Here is a 17774-nt window from a genome sequence, read left to right on the forward strand (position 1 = left end):
AGCAAAGATGCTGCGTTTCTTATTCTTAATAGGTGGTCAGGACACTCCAGGCTCCTCGGAGAGTAAATTTTTGATTATGCATTTTGATGCTTATATATAGTGGTTGTTGAAGCCAGGTGTTTGAAGTTAACAAATTATAATTAGGTTTTATGATTATATGTAGATCTAGCTATTTTATGGATAATAGTTTCTTTAATAAAAATGGAGATGTCATTTGAGATCCCTGAGATTAAAGATAATAGGTGGGATACAAAGTTACTTTGTATTTTTTATTGAAATCTGCTCTGATAATTATTTTCTATAGTAGATCGAAAAATTAACTTCACTGTCTTGCTGAAGTGCATACCTTGCCGTAACGTTATTGAAATCAGACCGTCATTTAAAATTTTACACTCTGTTTTTTGTTGTTGTTTTTTGTTTTTCCCCCTATGGTTTTGTAGTATTTGAGAATATTATTTTTTTAGTTTATTTTTTTTGAAATTGTTGACAGCATTATAGATGTTTCCCATTCCCCCCACACACACTTTGCCCTCCTCCACCCAGCCCCCGCCCCTCCTCAGGCCTTTACCACACTATTGTCTGTGCCCATGGGCTATGCATATTTGCATATATGTTCTTTGGTTAATCTCCTCCCTTCCTTCCCACCCTCTCCCCTCTGAGGTCTGTTAGTCTGTTGTTCCCTGCATCCATACCTCTGGACCTGTTTAGTTCATTAGATTCCACAAATAAGTGAGGTCATACAGTATTTGTCTTTCTCTGACAGGCTTATTTCGCTTAGCATAATAATCTCCAGGTACATTCATGCTGTCACAAACGGTAAGAAATCCTTCTTTTTTACAGTCGTGTAGTGTTCTATTGTGTAAATGTACCACTGCTTTTTTATGCACCCATCTACTGATGGGCACTTAGGCTGTTTCCAGATTTTAGCTATTGTACATAACACTGCTATAAACATAGGGGTGTAGACATTCTTTCTGATTGGTATGTCGGGATTATTAGGGTATATTCCCAGAAATGGGATTGCTGGGTCAGAAGGCAGGTCAATTTTTAATTTTTTGAGGAAACTCCATACTGTTTTACACAGTGGCTGCATTCCCACCAGCAGTGTACTAGGGTTCCCTTTTCTCTGCATTCTCACTAATGCTTGTTCTTTATTGATGTATTGATGGTAGACATTCTGGCAGTGATAGCTCATTGTAGTTTTAAATTGCATCTCTATGGTGATTAGTGACTTTGAGCATTTTTTCATATGTCTATTGGCCATCTGTATGTCCTCTGGGGAAGTGTCTATTTAGGTCCCTTGCCAATTTCTTTAATTGGATTGTCTTCCTGGTGTTGAGTTGTATGAGTTCTTTATATATTTTGGAAATTAATCCTTTATCAGGTGTATCATTGGCAGATATATTCTCCCATACGGTAGGTTCCCTTTTCATTTTGGTGATGGTTTCTTTTGCTGTGCAGAAGCTTTTTAATTTGATGTAGTACCTTATGTGTATTTTTTCCTTTGTTTCTCTTGCCCTAGGAGATGTATTGGTTAAAATGCCGCTACATTAAATGTCTGAAATTGTACTGCCTATGTTTTATTCTAGGATATTTATGGTTTTCTGACTTACACCTAAATCTTTTATCAATTATCTATTTTGAGTTTATTCTTGTGTGTGGTGTAAGTTGATGGTTTAGTTTCTTTTTTTTTTTTTTTTTGTATGGACCTGTCCAATTCTCCCAGTACCATTTATTGAAGAGACTATTTATATTCCATTGTTTGCTCTTGCCACCGTTGTCAAATATTAATTGGTCATAATGGTGTGGGTGGATTTTGGGGTTTCTGTCCTGTTACATTTGTCTGTCTGCCTGTTCTTGTGCCAGTACCAGGCTGTTCTAATTACAATGGCATTGCAGTATAGTTTGATATCCAGTATTGTGATCTCCTCCAAATTTGTTCTTGCTCAAGATTGCTGCAGCTGTTTGGGGTCTTTTTTGATTCCATATAAGTTTTTAGAATATTTGTTCTAGATCTATGAAATATGTTGGTATTTTAATTGGGATTGCATTGAATCTGTAGATTGCTTTGAGTAGTATGGACATTTTAATGATGTGATGAACTCGGTATATGCTTACACTTGTTTGTATCTTCCTCTATGTTTTCAATGTCCTATAGTTTTCTGAGTATAATTTTTTTACTTTGTTGGTTTATTCCTAAGTATCTTATTTTTTTTGTTGCAATGATAAATGGGCTTGTTTTTTTGTTTTTAGTTTCTTTTTCTTAGAGTTCATTATTGGTGTTTAAATATGGCATTGATAGCCGGATGTTAATTTTGTATCCTGTTACTTTTCTGAATTCATTTATTAAATCTAGCAGTTTTTTTGTGGAGTCTTTAGGGTTTTCTATGTGCAATATCAAGTCATCTGTGAATAATCACAGTTTTACTTTCTCCTTTCCAATTTGGATGCCTTTTATTTTCTTATCTGATTTCTGTGGTTAGGACTTCCAGTGAGGCAGGGGGTCCCGCAGGGGTGAGGCCGATGGAGTCCTAACGAGGCATGCCCGACTCCGGAGACCGGTTCAAGACGCAGATCTGATTTTATTGTTTAAGTGCAGCAACATATATAACATTCCAGACCAATCAGAAGTTTACACCATCCTTAGGGCAACCAGTGGTAGGAAAGATAGGGTACTATGTAGGGGCTCTAGGGGGCTTACTCAGGCGGGCGCCGCCGCTTCCCAGTGTGCCAAGGAAGCTTGTATAGGTGGAGTGCGCTCACGCCATTGCATCTGCCACTGCACTGAGATAAATCTCCTGAGCTCTTCCCACATTCCAGTACTATCCTATATAATAAAAGAGAAAAATGGTAATTGGCGTACGACGATACCCTTTTCATTGGCTAATCAGGGCTATATGCAAATTAACTGCCAACTAAGATTGGCAGTTAACTGCCAACAAGATGGCGGTTAACTGCCAACAAGATGGCGGTTAACTGCCAACAAGATGGCGGTTAATTTGCATATGTAGGCACAATGCAGGGAGGCGAAAGGGAAAGCAGGAAGAAGCCCCCTGCCACTGACAGTGATCAGAAACCCAGGGGGGAGCTAAGAGCTGGGGGGCAGGGCAAAGGCGGCCCCAGGGCCGCCTTTGCCCTGCCCCCCAGCCATGATTGGAGAATCAGGCGCCTTTTCCACCCTGGCCAGTGATAGCAGGAAGTAGGGGTGGAGCCAGCGATGGGCACGGTCGAAGCTGGCAGTCCCAGGAGCTAGGGGCCCCTTGCCTGGGCCTAAAGCGGAGTCCAGATTCGTGGGGCCGCTGCAGCTGTGGGTCCCCGCTGCCCGGGCTGAACGCCTCAGCCAGAGGCATCCTGCAGGGGCAGGGGCCGAGCCCGCGTGATCGCGGCGCCCCCCCGCTGCCACTGCAGGTCCCCGCTGCCCGGGCCAGACGCCTAGGCCAGAGGCATCAGGCCTGGGCTGGGGGCAGAACCAGTGATGGGGAGAAATGAGGGTCCCTTGCCCAGGCCTGACACCTCTGTCAGAGGCGTGAGGCCTGGGCAAGGGGCCGATCCTGCGATTGGAGGGTGATGGGGGTCAATGCCTGAGGGTTCCCAGTATGTGAGAGGGGGCAGGCTGGGCTGAGGGACACTCCCCACCACCACCCCACCCCCACACCCAGTGCACGAATTTCGTGCACCGGGCCCCTAGTCCTATCTAATAAAAGACAAAAAGGGTAATTGACCATACCTTCACTACACTTCCCATTGACTAATCAGGGCGATATGCAAATTAACTGCCAAGAAAGATGGCGGTTAACCTCCAACAAAAATGGTTAATTTGCATATGTAGGCACCAACCGACAGAGTGAAGCCGGCTGGCCCTGGGCAGGAGCAGCGAGCGAAGAGCAAAGAGGGAAGCCCGCCGCTCTGGCCTCGGCCACGCCCTTGGGACCCACGCACGGCGAGTGAATCTGGTTGAGAAGTTCATTCTGTGATTTGGTGTCCTGGCTCTCTGGGGTCAGGGGTGGGTAAAACGGGAATCCCTGCTCTAAGAGTTCAGGGTCATGGGGAGCACACTGCCCCCTGGTGGAGCACACAAGTGGTGCCGGTGGCAGGAACCCTCTCAGACCAAATGCTGGTCAGAGACCAGGGTGGCTGGTGATGTTGGAGAGCCCCCCTGATGCGGACACTCTGCCACGCCCCTGGGGCCCGCGCACAGTGAATGAGGAGCTAAGCCCCTCACCTGCCGCACCGGCCTCCTCCATGCCCCCAGGGCCCGGGCCCCTTCCGGCGAAGAGCGAAGGCCTGGGTTCCAGGCGCCGGAGGAAAACTGGTGCCAGCAGCCAGGGGAAGGGGCCCCCAAGGAGCCCCAGACTGCAAGAGGGCACAGGCCGGGCTGAGGGACCCACCCGAGTGCACAAAGCACCAGGCCTCTAGTGTTGAATAATAGTGGTGAAAGGGGACATAATGACTGCACATGAATTGATGTTTCACAGTTGGGGTTCGATTTATTTTTGTTTCTAAGACCATTGGTATCAGGTTATCTGAAAAAATAGTACTATCTCAGGTAAACACAAGTGTTTTTTAAATTACCTCTTGGAAACATTAAACTTGGAGAGTGTACCTTACAGTCTTAGGCAGTAAGTTTTTCATTATATTCTTTCTCTATGGAGTTGCTTATTTTTAATTCTAGCATGGTATCTTTATGGTCTGTTTCTCCCATTTCAGCCTTCTCAATTTTATCTTCAGTTAGTTGGTAATATTTAAGCACACTCAGACTTTAACTATTAATGGTCACTAATGTAAGCATACTGTCGGTACTTTTTTGGTTAACTAGTACTACTAAATGAATTTTCACACTTTATTCTAGAGCAGCGGTTCTCAACCTGTGGGTCGCGACCCCTTTGGCAGTAGAATGACCCTTTCACAGGGGTTGCCTAAGCCCATCCTGCATATCAGATATTTACATGACGATTCATAACAGAAGCAACATTACAGTTATGAAGTAGCAACGAAAGTAATTTTATTGTTGGGTCACAACATGAAGAACTGTATTTAAAGGGCTAGAAGGTTGAGAACCACTGTTCTAGAGCCATGTTTCCTAACCAGTAACTCATATCTGTTTGATGATTATCAAACCTAAATGAAAAATTTAAAAATACTATTTTTAAAACTACAAAGTCAATATATGTTCTTTTAAATACTTGGACAATGTGGTGTAGGTATAACTTTCCTGTTTTTCCCTATTTTTATTGAGTGTATAATTTTGTATTTTATAGCTATGCCATAATTTAGTAAATCATTTCCCTGTTGATGGACATTTAGACTGATTTTTTTTTCTTTTGTGGCAATGAAAAACCTTGAATATACCATCTTTGTGCATTTACTTCTTGAAGTGTGATTACTGTGTATGTGTTCATTTTTATTACTTTATTAAAACTGTGAAATTAAATCTCCAAAAGGTTTTAACAGTTTATATTCCCACCAATACTGTTTGTGAAAGAGCCTTTTTCCCATATTCTTAACAGTACTGGATATTAATTTTTGTTAATCCTAGTAGGTGAAAGATGGTAACCTAGAATAAATTGCCTTTTTTGAACTGTTGAATAGTATTGATTTCAGGGTACCATGTTTCTCTTATAAATGCTTAGTTGTGGTAGATTCTCCATAAATGGTTGTGAAATGATTGACATAATGAAGCATAATTGCATTGCTAAATTTTAATTGAGGAGTAATTTACAAAGAGTAAAAACCACTCTTTTCATGTGCAGTTATATGACTTTGGACAGACATACACAGTCATGAGACCACCACTTCAATCGAGGTACAAGCTATTTCCATCACCTGAAGTTCCCTCATGTTCCTTTATAGTTGTTTCCCTTCTGCCTCCAGCCCCTGAACTGATGTAATCCTGTAATTTTTACATTTTACAGAATGTCCTATCAATAGAATTATATAGGATTAACTTCTTTAGCTTGGAATAATGTTTTTGAAACTCATCCATGTTGTTGCATAAGTTAGTTCTTTTTATTGCTGAGCAGTATTCAGTTGCATGGACTTACACCACAATTTATTTATTCTCCTGGCTAATGGTCATTTTGTTGTTTCCAGCTTTTGAATGTTTATTAATAAAGCTGTCATAAACAGCATACATGTTTTTTGAGATATGCCTCATTTTTCTTGGATAAGTACGTAGGAGTGGGATTGCTGAATAATATGGGATATGTGTATGTTTTTAATTTGATAAGAAACTGCCTTACTGTTTTCTGAAGTGATTAACATTTTTTCATTCCTACCAACTCTCTCTATCTTGTAAACAGTTAGTACTTTTAGATTTTTATGTTAGTCATTATTATAGGTGTTGAGTTGTAGGTTATTGGCCTCATCATAGAAATGTAGAAGCATTAGAAGGAAGTGGTCGACAGTGATAATGCAGACACATAGAGGAGTGAGGAGAGGTCATTGGATTTTTTAGTACAATTGTGACTTTCGAGGAATGACATTCAAGGGAAAGCTCAGAATATAATACATGAGAGGGGAGTAGAGAAGAGGAAGACTAAGACAGATACACATTTAGTAATTTAGGGCAGGATATGACTAATGAAGTGTCATGATAAAGACCCAAAGTTGAGAATTCAGAGGTAAGATAATTATATCCTATTGGGGCAGTCAGATAAGCTTTTCAGGGAACAATATTTTAGCTGGACCCAAATGTGAATGCATAAGGTTTCAATCATTAGAAAGGTTGGAATGAGTATTGAAATAGGAGTCAAAGGTGTTCTTGTTAATAGACTTCTAGAATGCTGGCATTGGAGTTACCTAATCTTTGTTAGACACATGACTAGTTTGACAATATTTCTGCTGAATTATTCAGTTAGTCTCTGCAATAAATACCTGCAGTGACTGGCTATTCATGAAATAGCTCTTTCAGGTTATTCTTTCATTATATTTATACTAGAGTTCTGGTGCATGAATTCATCCAGGGCATGTCCAGCCCATCTCGCCGAGTCCCGATTGGCGCCAATCGGGGCCAGTTGGCCAGGGAGGGATCACGGGAGGGTTCTAGGGCATGTTTGACCTGTCTCACCCAGTCTGGATCCACCAGACCCAGCAGCAAGCTAACCTATTGGTTGGAGCATCTGCCCCCTGGTGGTCAGTGTGCGTCATAGTGACTGGTTGAATGGTCGGACGTTTAGAATATTAGGCTTTTATTATATAGGACTAGAGGCTCGGTGCACCGGATTCGGGCCTGTGGGGATCAGCCCACTGTGGGGGCGCTGCTCATCTCAGTCAGCCGAGCAGCTGTGGACCCACCCTCTGAGCGGCACTCCCACTGTGGGAGCGCACTGACCACCAGGGACCAGCTCCTGCGTTGTCTGCCCCTGGTGGTCAGTATGCATCAAAGCGACTGGTCGACTGGTTGTTTTTTCCTCCAGGAGTGAGGTGGAAAAACCCTAGACCACCTTCTTGAATTCTTATTACCCAAGTTACCAAGAACACTGCGAGTGGTGTATTGGGAGCTTAACCAATGAGCAATCAGAAAAGGTGTTTCCTCTGCAGCTCACGTGCAGAGGCGGGACTGCTGGCACACGGTGGCTGGCAGGCCCCCCTGTCTCCACTCAGCCTGCTCAGGCCACTGCGGCATCATGGCTTGTCTTACCTCGCACGCAGTCCCTCCCACCCACCTGCGCACGCAGCCTCCTCCTGAGCGGTTGTGACGTTATGGTGTCCTGGACAATTTGCATATTACCTCTTTTTAGATATATATGATAGGCTTGAACCTAAATCTAACTTTCTGTAATTTCTATTTACTATTCAACCAGTATTGAACTTGTACAGAGTAGAACAGAAATGTCAGCTCATTTTTTACTTTATATTCATACTAGTCTTAAGTTGTTTGCTTTGGGGACAGTTCCATTATATGCTACTAATTCACTGACTTTTAAAAGTAAACAAAAACCTAAGTGCTTAACTAAAAGCTGAAGTTTTAGTCATGGGAAGAATAGAGGCTAATAACTTTGGTTGATAACAGGTTTTTTTAAATATTCGTTTTGAAATTGAGGAAATCTGAGCATATTATAGATACCAATAGAAAGTCCAATATGATTTTCTTTTCTATCTTATTTGTGTGTATGTTTTACTTTTTCCCTCTGCTTTTCTCAGTGGCTTATGAGTATTAAGAGATTTAGAAAAAATGGTAACAGTTGATATAGAGAGCATTTTCCCTGGGTATGTGCTTCAGGAATTAGTCTAGGCAAATGGAGAAGGAGACATTTTAAGAAATAGGAATAAATAAAAGGCTATTGATGAATGTACACATGGATTTTAAGTGTGATGGGACAGAGTTGGTCAGTAGAATGGTCTTGGACATAGCTAAGGCTTAATAAATAATGAGGGAAGCTGGATATAATGTTGGTATTTGGGTGCTAGAGGCTAACAAACTTCTGAAGATCTTTTTTGTACTGTCTTGGTTATCTTTATTGACCTGCATAGTCTTGTAGGCTTGACCAGAGATCATGTCTCAATTTGTAAATTAGGAAATTGAGATTAAAAAAAACACATGACTTTTTATTCTGAATAGGTAATTTGGTTCTTTCTTTCTCTTGGCTTTCTTATATGCACTGCCTTGCATGAATAATAAACACAAATTTTATATTAGTCAGCTTTTTCCATGTCCCAAACTACCTTGTTTGGTGGTTCATCTATAATTTATCTCTAATGCTTCTTTGATGCATTCCTTATTTATTGAACTGTTAATTTTCCTACTCTGGGGAAAGCAGGGGGGGGAGGATGGAAGAGATGGCAGTTGCTTGTGTAGAACACATAAATTAGTCTATCATTAAAAAATAGATTAATCAGTAAGGTTGTGCCATCCCCAATACCTTTATTTTCTGCTTGATTTCCGTCAGTCGATTATATTTTAGCCCTCTAAATTCTGACTCACTTTAAATCAGACTTATGGTAAAGAAGTAACTGATCTTTAAGTTATATTTATCAGTATAATTAACTTAAAACCCATCCTCTGAATGACAACTTTATTTCATTTTATCATCCCTGTGGAGGAGCCTCCTGCGCCTTAAGAAAGAGGCTCTGCATAGCCACATATAGCCATTTGTTAGGCTTTTACCAGATTAGCATTGCCTTTTCTCATTTACCATTTAAAATTAGCTCCTTTGAATAATCCTATATAATGAAACCCTAATATGCAAATCGACCAGATGGTGGAATGACTGGTAGCTATGATGCACACTGACCACCAGGGGGCAGATATTCAACGCAGGAGCTGCCCCCAGTTGGTATGGTCACTGCTGCATTCGGCATCCCAGATTGTGAAAGGACAGGCCTCTAGTTTATTGAATAATCCTATCTAATAATAGACAAATATAGTAATTGACCATATCTCCGCTACGCTTCCCATTGGCTAATCAGCAGGATATGCAAATTAAAAGATGGCGGCCAGCAGCCACACAGCTGAAGCGAGCAGGAAGCTTGCTTGCTCCAGTGATGGAGGAATCCAAGGTTTTCCCCACCTGCTGCGGCCCAGCTCTGAGCTCCGGAAGCAACAATGTTTCAATTATAGAAGTTAAACAAACCCCAGAGACCTGCTTTCAGCCACCACGGCCTCAGAGCTTAGAGCACCAGTGATGGCAACAGAGTGTCAATTATAGAAGCTAAACAAACCCAGATACTTGCTTTTAGCCAGCCGCGGCCTCAGAGCTGGAGCCGGCTCTCAGCTCCAGTGACAGCTATAGAAGGTAAATAAATCCCAGAATTAAAAAAAAGAGGCTGGGAGCTTCAGTCGCCTGCCAGCCTGAAAATGGCCCTCAGCCCCTCACCCAGACTGGCCAGGTACCCCAGTGGGGACCCCCACCCTGAAGGGGGTGTGACCAGCTGCAAACAGCCATCATCCCCTCATCCAGGCTGGCCAGGCACCCAAGCGGGACCCCCACCCTGATCCGGGACACCCTTCAGGGCAAACCAGCTGGCCCCCACCAGTGCACCAGGCCTCTATCCTATATAGTAAAAGGGTAATATGCAAACTGACCTTAACAGCAGAAAGACTGGGAATGACTGGTCACTGTGACACACACTGACCACAAGGGGGCAGACTCTCAATGCTGGAGCTGCCCTCTGGTGGGCAGTGCGCTCTCACAAGGGGAGCTCTGCTCAGCCACAAGCCAGGCTGATTGCTGCCAGTACAGTGGTGGTGGTGGGAGCCTCTCCTGCCTCAGCAGCGCTAAGGATGTATGACTGCAGCTTAGGTCTGCTCCCCGCTGGCAAATGGACATCCCCCAAGGGCTGCCGGGCTGCCAGAGGGATGTCTGATTGCCATCTTAGGCCCAATCCCCCAGGGAACAGGCCTAAGCCAACAAGTGGTCACCCCCGAGAGGTCCCAGACTGTGAGAGGGCACAGGCCATGCTGAGGGACCCCCTACCCCCGAGTGCACAAATTTTTGTGCACCGGGCCTCTAGTAATCAAATAAAAGTTACCTCCATTTCCTATTCCCTTTGCGTAGCTCTGATCTAAATGGATGATAACATGATCATGATATTTCAGTGACTTTCTAGGTGGTAGGTAATTTGAAGTTCCTCTTGAACCTTGTTACAATAACTTTTTAGTGTATTTTGACCCTTCCTTTGATATTGATAGGTGTAGTCTATCAAAGTACCTTACTTTGGTTGTATGTGAGAAAAATGATAAGTGAATATGTACCTTATAAATGTGATGAGATATTTGGGATAAATGAAGAAGTGCCACTGTAGAAAATTTGGAAATACGGAGGAGAAAGGGAACAATGAAGTTCCCCAACCCAGAAACAATCCTTAATATTGTTTCTGTCTTTAACCATTTGAACAAAACTGTTTTTTAAAAATATTTTTTATTGATTTTTAGAAAGAGAGGAAGGGAGAGGGAGAGAGAAATATCGATGAGTCAGGAATATCATCCATTGGCTGCCTCCTGCATGCCCCACACCAATCGCATTGGCGATCAAGCCCACAACCCAGGCATGTGCCTTGACTGGGAATTGAACTATGACCTCCTGGTTCACAGGTCAACACTCAACCGCTGAGCCATGCAGGCTGGCTTGTTATAATTTTGACTGTTCTGGGGCTGTAAACATTAAACATTTACTTTAAATGATGAAAGGTTGTGTTTCTGTTTTTCTTTCTTTCTTTTTTTTGTTTGTATTTTGTTAATCTTCATCCGAGGATATTTTTCCATTGATTTTTTATTTTAGGGAGAGTAGAAGAATGAGGGAAAGACAGAGAGAGCACATAGATTGGTTGCCTCATGCACGGGCCTAGGCCCTGGTTGGGGCTCTGGGCCGGTGAGGAGCCTGAACCAAGGTATGTGCCCTTGACCAGAATGGAACCCAGGACCCTTTGGTCTACAGGCCGATGCTCTATCCACTGAGCCAAACCGGCTAGGGCTGTATTTGTGTTTCTTGACCTTATCTTTGAGATTTCAGCTTAAAAGTAATTTTTAGCATAGCACCTAACACATTCTGTTCTTTGTTTGCTTGTTTAATATTCCTTGACAGACTATACACTCCTTGAGGGCTAGAGTCTTGTCTTGTTCCCCAGTGTATTTAACTTACTATAAACAGTACAGTACATGGCTTAGTTAGATGCTTAATGGAAAGAAAGATGGGAAGAACTTACACCAATTAATTAAAAAAAATTTCTTTTGAGTACCAAGATTATTGTTGATTTTTAGTGGTAATCATTATTGTGAAAATATGAAGAAGAGACAAGTTAGTCCTTTTTCCATAAGTGTAATCTCCCAGTCCTGCCCTGTACCCTCTAACTAGTTTTTAAAAATGAATTCATGAACATAGGAGGTAATGGTCCCCAAAGGAAAAAAGGTGCTATGAATGGAAAATCTTGGTTACTTGTTCTTACTACTTTTTCTTATAATCTGAGGCAGCACTGGACTGTCTTGTTCTTGGTTACTTGATTTTACAGTTTTGGAAATAACTGTGCTACTTCTCCCTTTTAAGGGATAAGGGCAGGAGATGCAGATGTTGGAGGTTACCAGTGGTTTTTCGGAATTCTTTAGCCATTTTAAACTACTTTTTAATAAGTGGTATTAATTTTCTTAATTACCACTTGTATGGCTCAAAATTTATTTCATGGAAGTTTACAAAGATGACTTTCCAATACTTAATTTTCTTGTGTTTGCTCCCTTAGATTTTGACATTGTGCAGCAAAGAAATGGTTATGGAGAAGCCCAGTCCGCTGCTTGTAGGGCGGGAGTTTGTGAGGCAGTATTATACTTTGCTGAATAAAGCTCCAGAATATTTACACAGGTAAATTTTAAATGGTATATTTTAGTATTTTTTTATTTAGTTTTATTTTCTTGAATATGACTTGACATATTGTCTTCCTGTCACCTCCTGTCTTGACAGTATCTTTTGTAAACCTTATCTAATATTTTAACCATCTGGTGGCTAAAACCATTTTTAAAAACAATGAAATCCACAGTAAGAAAACCATTTCACACAATATAACACATCACATGCTTATGCATGTGCACAAAATTATATACTCTGGTACTCTATGTTTCATTTAAAAAAACAACCATCTTTGGCTTAACAACTAATGAGTTCCAGTCTGCAATTTGAAATCATGGGCTTAAGTCATCTCCTTAAAGTTTTCTATAGCAACATTAGGAAATGAATCCATTAAGTGATTATACTTGTGAACATTTCTTGATTAATCTGCAAAATAGTATTTCTTGGTAAAACAGCAACAGGAGCCTTGTTTCCTATTTTGGTAAGAGTTGGAATTTGTAAGCTTATTTTTTTCCAGAGATTGAAATGAAATTGGTTTATGTTCTTTCTGATATATTTTAGCAGATGGAAGGTAAGTGAGACTTTTGTAAGTATTAGGCTTTGCAAGTATTTGTTGTAGAATACTCTAGCCAAGTGAGCTAAGGATAAATATATATATTATTTATAGGTTCTCTTATAAGGATGCTGGTTATTCTAAAGTTAGATTTTGCAATATGCCCTGCACTGTTAAACATTTCTATTATTCTGTGTTGTTACAGGAGACATTTTTATATAGCAACACCCCCCTAACCTAAAATGAATACTTATACATTTACCTAATTATAAAAATAAAGGCTTTCTTTTTTTTCTTTTTTTTTTAATATATTTTATTGATTTTTTACAGAGAGGAAGGGAGAGAGTTAGAAACATCGATGAGAGAGAAACATCGATCAGCTGCCTCCTGCACATCCCCCACTGGGGATGTGCCCACAACCCAGGCACATGCCCTTGACCGGAATCGAACCCGGGACCCCTCAGTCCACAGGCCGACGCTCTATCCACCGAGCCAAACCGGCTTTGGCAAGGCTTTCTTGTTGACAGTGTTTGTGGAAGGAGAATAGAATTAATAGGGTCATTCATGATTTGAAATTTAATCGTTTTACAATGTAGGTAATTAACGTTTTTAGCTTTTTTTTTAAAGCAAGGAACTTTTTTTATAATGATGAAAAGGTAAAATGTAAAACAGACTTTCCACCATTGTTTCAAATAGCAGCACTACTGTTTTATACTTATGTAACCAGTTTCCCTAGTAATGAAAATTTAGTTTGTAATTTTGTACTGGTTAATACTGTAACGAATATCCTCACACATACATTTTTGTGTGCTTTTAGAGAAAGTTCCTAGAAGTCAAAATGTTAAAGGTTTTTCTTGGGCACATTTAGAGCCAAGTTGTGATCCAGTGAAATAATAGCAGTTGATGTGCTTGCCAGTTTTACAAAATGGGAGGAAATAGTATAAACTTTAAAATATGGGTAGCAGTTAAAAGTATGGACGCTGGAATGAGACAGACTGAGTTTATGTCTTAGCTGCCCCACTTGAAAGGCGTGTGATCTTAGGTAAGTTAATTTAACTTCTTCTGAATCTCAGTTTGCTCATTTAGATAATAGCACTTATTTCATGAGTTTGTTGTTAGGGTTAAATGAATCAGTATATGTAATGCACTGAGAATATTACTTGGCATAGAGGAAGTCTTAAACATGTTTTATGATTGAACTTGAATTCTCTTTATGAAAAAATCAACCTTGCACGTTTGATAACCCTAATTTTGAAAGATATTGATTCTAATTGCTTTAGGTAATGCCAGAGAAGCATCGTGTACTTAAGAGCAATATAAAAATATTAATAAAAAATTGGGTGTTGAAATAATGTAGATTTTTTTATGTAGTCTCTGAATTATTTGTTATTTTAAATCTAAACTGATTTAATCTAAACCTTTCAAGGGTTATTAATCATTTGGAACTCAAAAAGTAGAATGTTAAACAGCATTTGATTCCCAAACAAATCTAGATAACTGAGTTTTTTTATCTAAAGGAAAAGAAATGGGTCAACTACTGCAGCATCAGTATGTAGAATGTTTTATGAATATTTCATTTTTCCACTTAACAAAAAATAGATGTAACAGGAATTAGATGAGAATAGCTAATGATCTGGGTGCATGGTATATTAGTGTGCTAGATACGCTAATAATTTTATGTCATTATTCATTTAATCCTTACAAAAACCCTATGGGGTAGTCATTGTTCTAATTTATAACCACGGAAAGTGAACTTAAAAACCCTAAATATACTTAAAATTACACAACTAATGAATGAGAGAGCTGGACCTGGAAATTAGGTCTCTCTGATACCAGAACTCTATTGCCTCTTAGACTTCTCTTGATAATTGAATATTAATCATTATCAATGGTTTTACAGGTTTTATGGCAGAAATTCTTCCTATGTTCATGGTGGAGTAGATGCCAGTGGAAAGCCCCAGGAGGCTGTTTATGGCCAAAATGTAACTATCGATTTCATATACATTTTATATTTTTCTTGTGTGTTAATAGAGATTTGAAAAATAGCCTTCGTGTGCCCATTCTCCCCCCACTCCCATTGCCATTAATTTCTTGAATGTGATCATTAGTTGTAACTAGAATTTATCTACACTAATAAAAGAGAAACATGGTAATTAGTGTACGACCGCTACCCTTTTCATTGGCTAATCAGCGAGATATGCAAATTAACTGTCAGCCAAGATGGCAGCCGGCAGCCAGGCAGCTTGAAACTAACATGAGGCTTGCTTGCTTCAGTGATGGAGGAAACCAACATTCCCCGCCTGCTGCTGCAGGCCTCTGAGCGGGCACTTTCAAACATTGTAACAAATACCCCCCCCCCCTTCAGCCAGAAGGATTGCAACATTGTATGCAAAGGCCAGAAACCTACTTTCAGCCGAGGCCTAAGAGCTGGAGCCAAGCCTCAAGCTAAAGCTGGCCCAGAATAAAAAAAAAAGAAAAAAAGAAGCAGTTGGGAACTTCAGTCACCCCTAGCCTGAAAACAGCCCTCAGCCCCTCACCCAGACTGGCCAGGCACCCCAGTGGGGGACCCTCACCCTGAAGGGAGTGTGACCAGCTGCAAACAGCTATCATCCCCTCATCCAGGCTGGCCAGGCACCCCAGTGGGGACCCCCACCCTGATCCGGGACACCCTTCAGGGCAAACCAACCGGCCCCACCCATGCACCAGGCCTCTACCCTATATAGTAAAAGGGTAATATGCCTCCCGGCACCGGGATCAGCGTGACAGGGGGCAGCGCCCAAACCCCCTGATCGCCCTGCAGCTCTGTGTGTGACAGGGGGCAGTGCCCCAACTCCCCTATCGCCCCTACTCTGTGCATGACAGGGGGCAGCGCCCCAACCCCCTAATTGGCCCTGCTCTGTGAGTGACAGGGGGCAGTGCCCCAACCCCCTGATTGGCCCTGCTCTGTGCATGACGGGGTGGCGCCCCAACTTCCCTATCGACCCTGCCTTGAGTGTGACAGGGGACGGTGCCCCAACCCCCCAATCGGCCCTACCCTGATCGTGACTGAGGGTGGCATCACAACCTCCCAATCTCCCTGCTCTGTGCATGGCAGGGGGCGGCGCCCCAACTCCCCAATCGGCCCTGCTCTGAGCCCGACCAGGGGCTGCACCTAGGGATTAGGCCTGCCCTCTGCCACCCGGGAGCAGGCCTAAGCCAGCAGGTCGTTATCTCCCAAGGGGTCCCAGACTGCGAGAGGGCATAGGCCGCGCTGAGGGACGCCCTCTCCCTCCCCCCCCCCCCCAGTGCACAAATTTTTGTGCACCGGACCTCTAGTGTTACAATAATTGTGGATTGTGTTTTCAGTTCTTAAAAACATCCATTTTGAATGAAGCACATTATTACATTGGGGTGGATACAAAGGAGAAGATGGGATGTTTTCTATCCTTGATGTAATTTATACATAAAACAGTTGAGACAATGTATTAAGTTTATACAAATGTGGGCTGAATGTTACTTTAAATAGGGATGTACAGAAGTATGTATGCTCCTTAATGATTTTGTAGAGAATAGGATGTGGGATTTCAGCTAGACTCTGAATTACAGGATTTGGCCTTGCCAAACGAGGAAATTGAAAGTAGAAGAAATGGCCTTAGCAAGCATGCAGTAAAGTAAAATTAGCTATGCGGTCAAGGAGTAGTCAACACATTTTGTGTGAGTAACTAAATGCCCAATACAGAATATGGCAGGAAGCTTTATAAAGCCCATATTTCTGCATAATAAGAGATGCCATTGTGATTCCTTGTGTCAAGAGTTGACATGTTGAAAATGGTGACTTAGGAAGACCAGTCTGGCAGTAACACATAGTATGATGAAATGGATTCAAGTGAGGCAGAAGGATTAAGTAAATAATCTACAAATTGTAAGGAAGAAATCAGTGAAATTTTGTAGTATTGTATAGGTAATGCAGTATCACAAAAGTTTGTATTTTTCCCCTTCTCCTAATAAAGGATATACACCACAAAGTATTATCTCTGAACTTCAGTGAATGTCATACTAAAATTCGTCATGTGGATGCTCATGCAACCTTGAGTGATGGAGTAGTTGTCCAGGTCATGGGTTTGCTGTCTAACAGTGGACAACCAGAGAGGAAGTTTATGCAAACCTTTGTTCTGGCTCCTGAGGTAAGTTTTCATTTACATGATTTTGTTTGGCTCTTAGTTGCTTGATGTGTCCAAAGAGTTTCTTCTTACCAGTTTGCATACATATACATGTAACTTTTTTGAGAAATTTGTAGTGAACATGTTGATATAATTTACTCGAGCTTTTTGTGCTGTGTGTTTGCACTCTTTGACTAGAGGTAAAAGACAGATACTAATGGGTAAATAGATGATTAAAATTACAGAACTAATAAAAAAATTACGTTATGTTTAATAGGTTATATATTAAACGGAATGGGAAAGTTTCATTTGTTAATTGTTCAAATTCTCTTACATTGAGTAGACATTTCTTGAGTTCCAATATTCTTTGATTGATCTTCTTTAGTTTACTTTATTAACATCATATAGCATGTTCAACTTTGGGAAATTATATTTAGTCTATGTTATTTCTATAGTATTAAAATTGAATGTGCCGTGTAATTTGTTCTTTTTGTGTTGTGCCACCTTTATGGGTACTTATGCCATATTTGGATTTTTTTTTATAGGGATCTGTTCCAAATAAATTTTACGTTCACAATGATATGTTTCGTTATGAGGATGAAGTATTTGGTGATTCTGAACCAGAACTGGATGAAGGTGAGGTTACTTTCAAGGTAGAAAGGTTCTTTCATCACTCTTCAAGGAAAAGTATGAAATTTACAGAAGCTTTTGTATAACTGAGTTCAAAACCCCTTTCACTTTTTGGTATTTGTTGTAAACAGTATAGGTGTTCATTATATGAAATTATAAAAAAGTCAGAGAGAGTGA

The 17774-nt window shown here is 41.1% G+C and overlaps 1 protein-coding gene across 4 annotated transcripts in view; it reads left to right on the forward strand.

Annotated features, from left to right (window-relative positions):
- The window catches only part of G3BP2 (G3BP stress granule assembly factor 2), a 38091-nt gene that overhangs the window by 3644 nt on the left and 16673 nt on the right, over positions 1-17774 (forward strand). For all 4 annotated transcript variants that reach the window (XM_059668295.1, XM_059668306.1, XM_059668302.1 and 1 more), the window contains exons 2-5: positions 12172-12290; positions 14729-14810; positions 16818-16991; positions 17513-17603. In XM_059668295.1, the coding sequence (XP_059524278.1) occupies positions 12196-12290; positions 14729-14810; positions 16818-16991; positions 17513-17603 (442 nt within the window). In that variant the 5' untranslated portion in view covers positions 12172-12195. The remainder of the gene's footprint in view (positions 1-12171; positions 12291-14728; positions 14811-16817; positions 16992-17512; positions 17604-17774) is intronic.

This window comes from Myotis daubentonii, chromosome 1, assembly GCF_963259705.1.
Source record: "Myotis daubentonii chromosome 1, mMyoDau2.1, whole genome shotgun sequence".
In the NCBI taxonomy this organism is placed as follows: Eukaryota; Metazoa; Chordata; class Mammalia; order Chiroptera; family Vespertilionidae; genus Myotis; species Myotis daubentonii.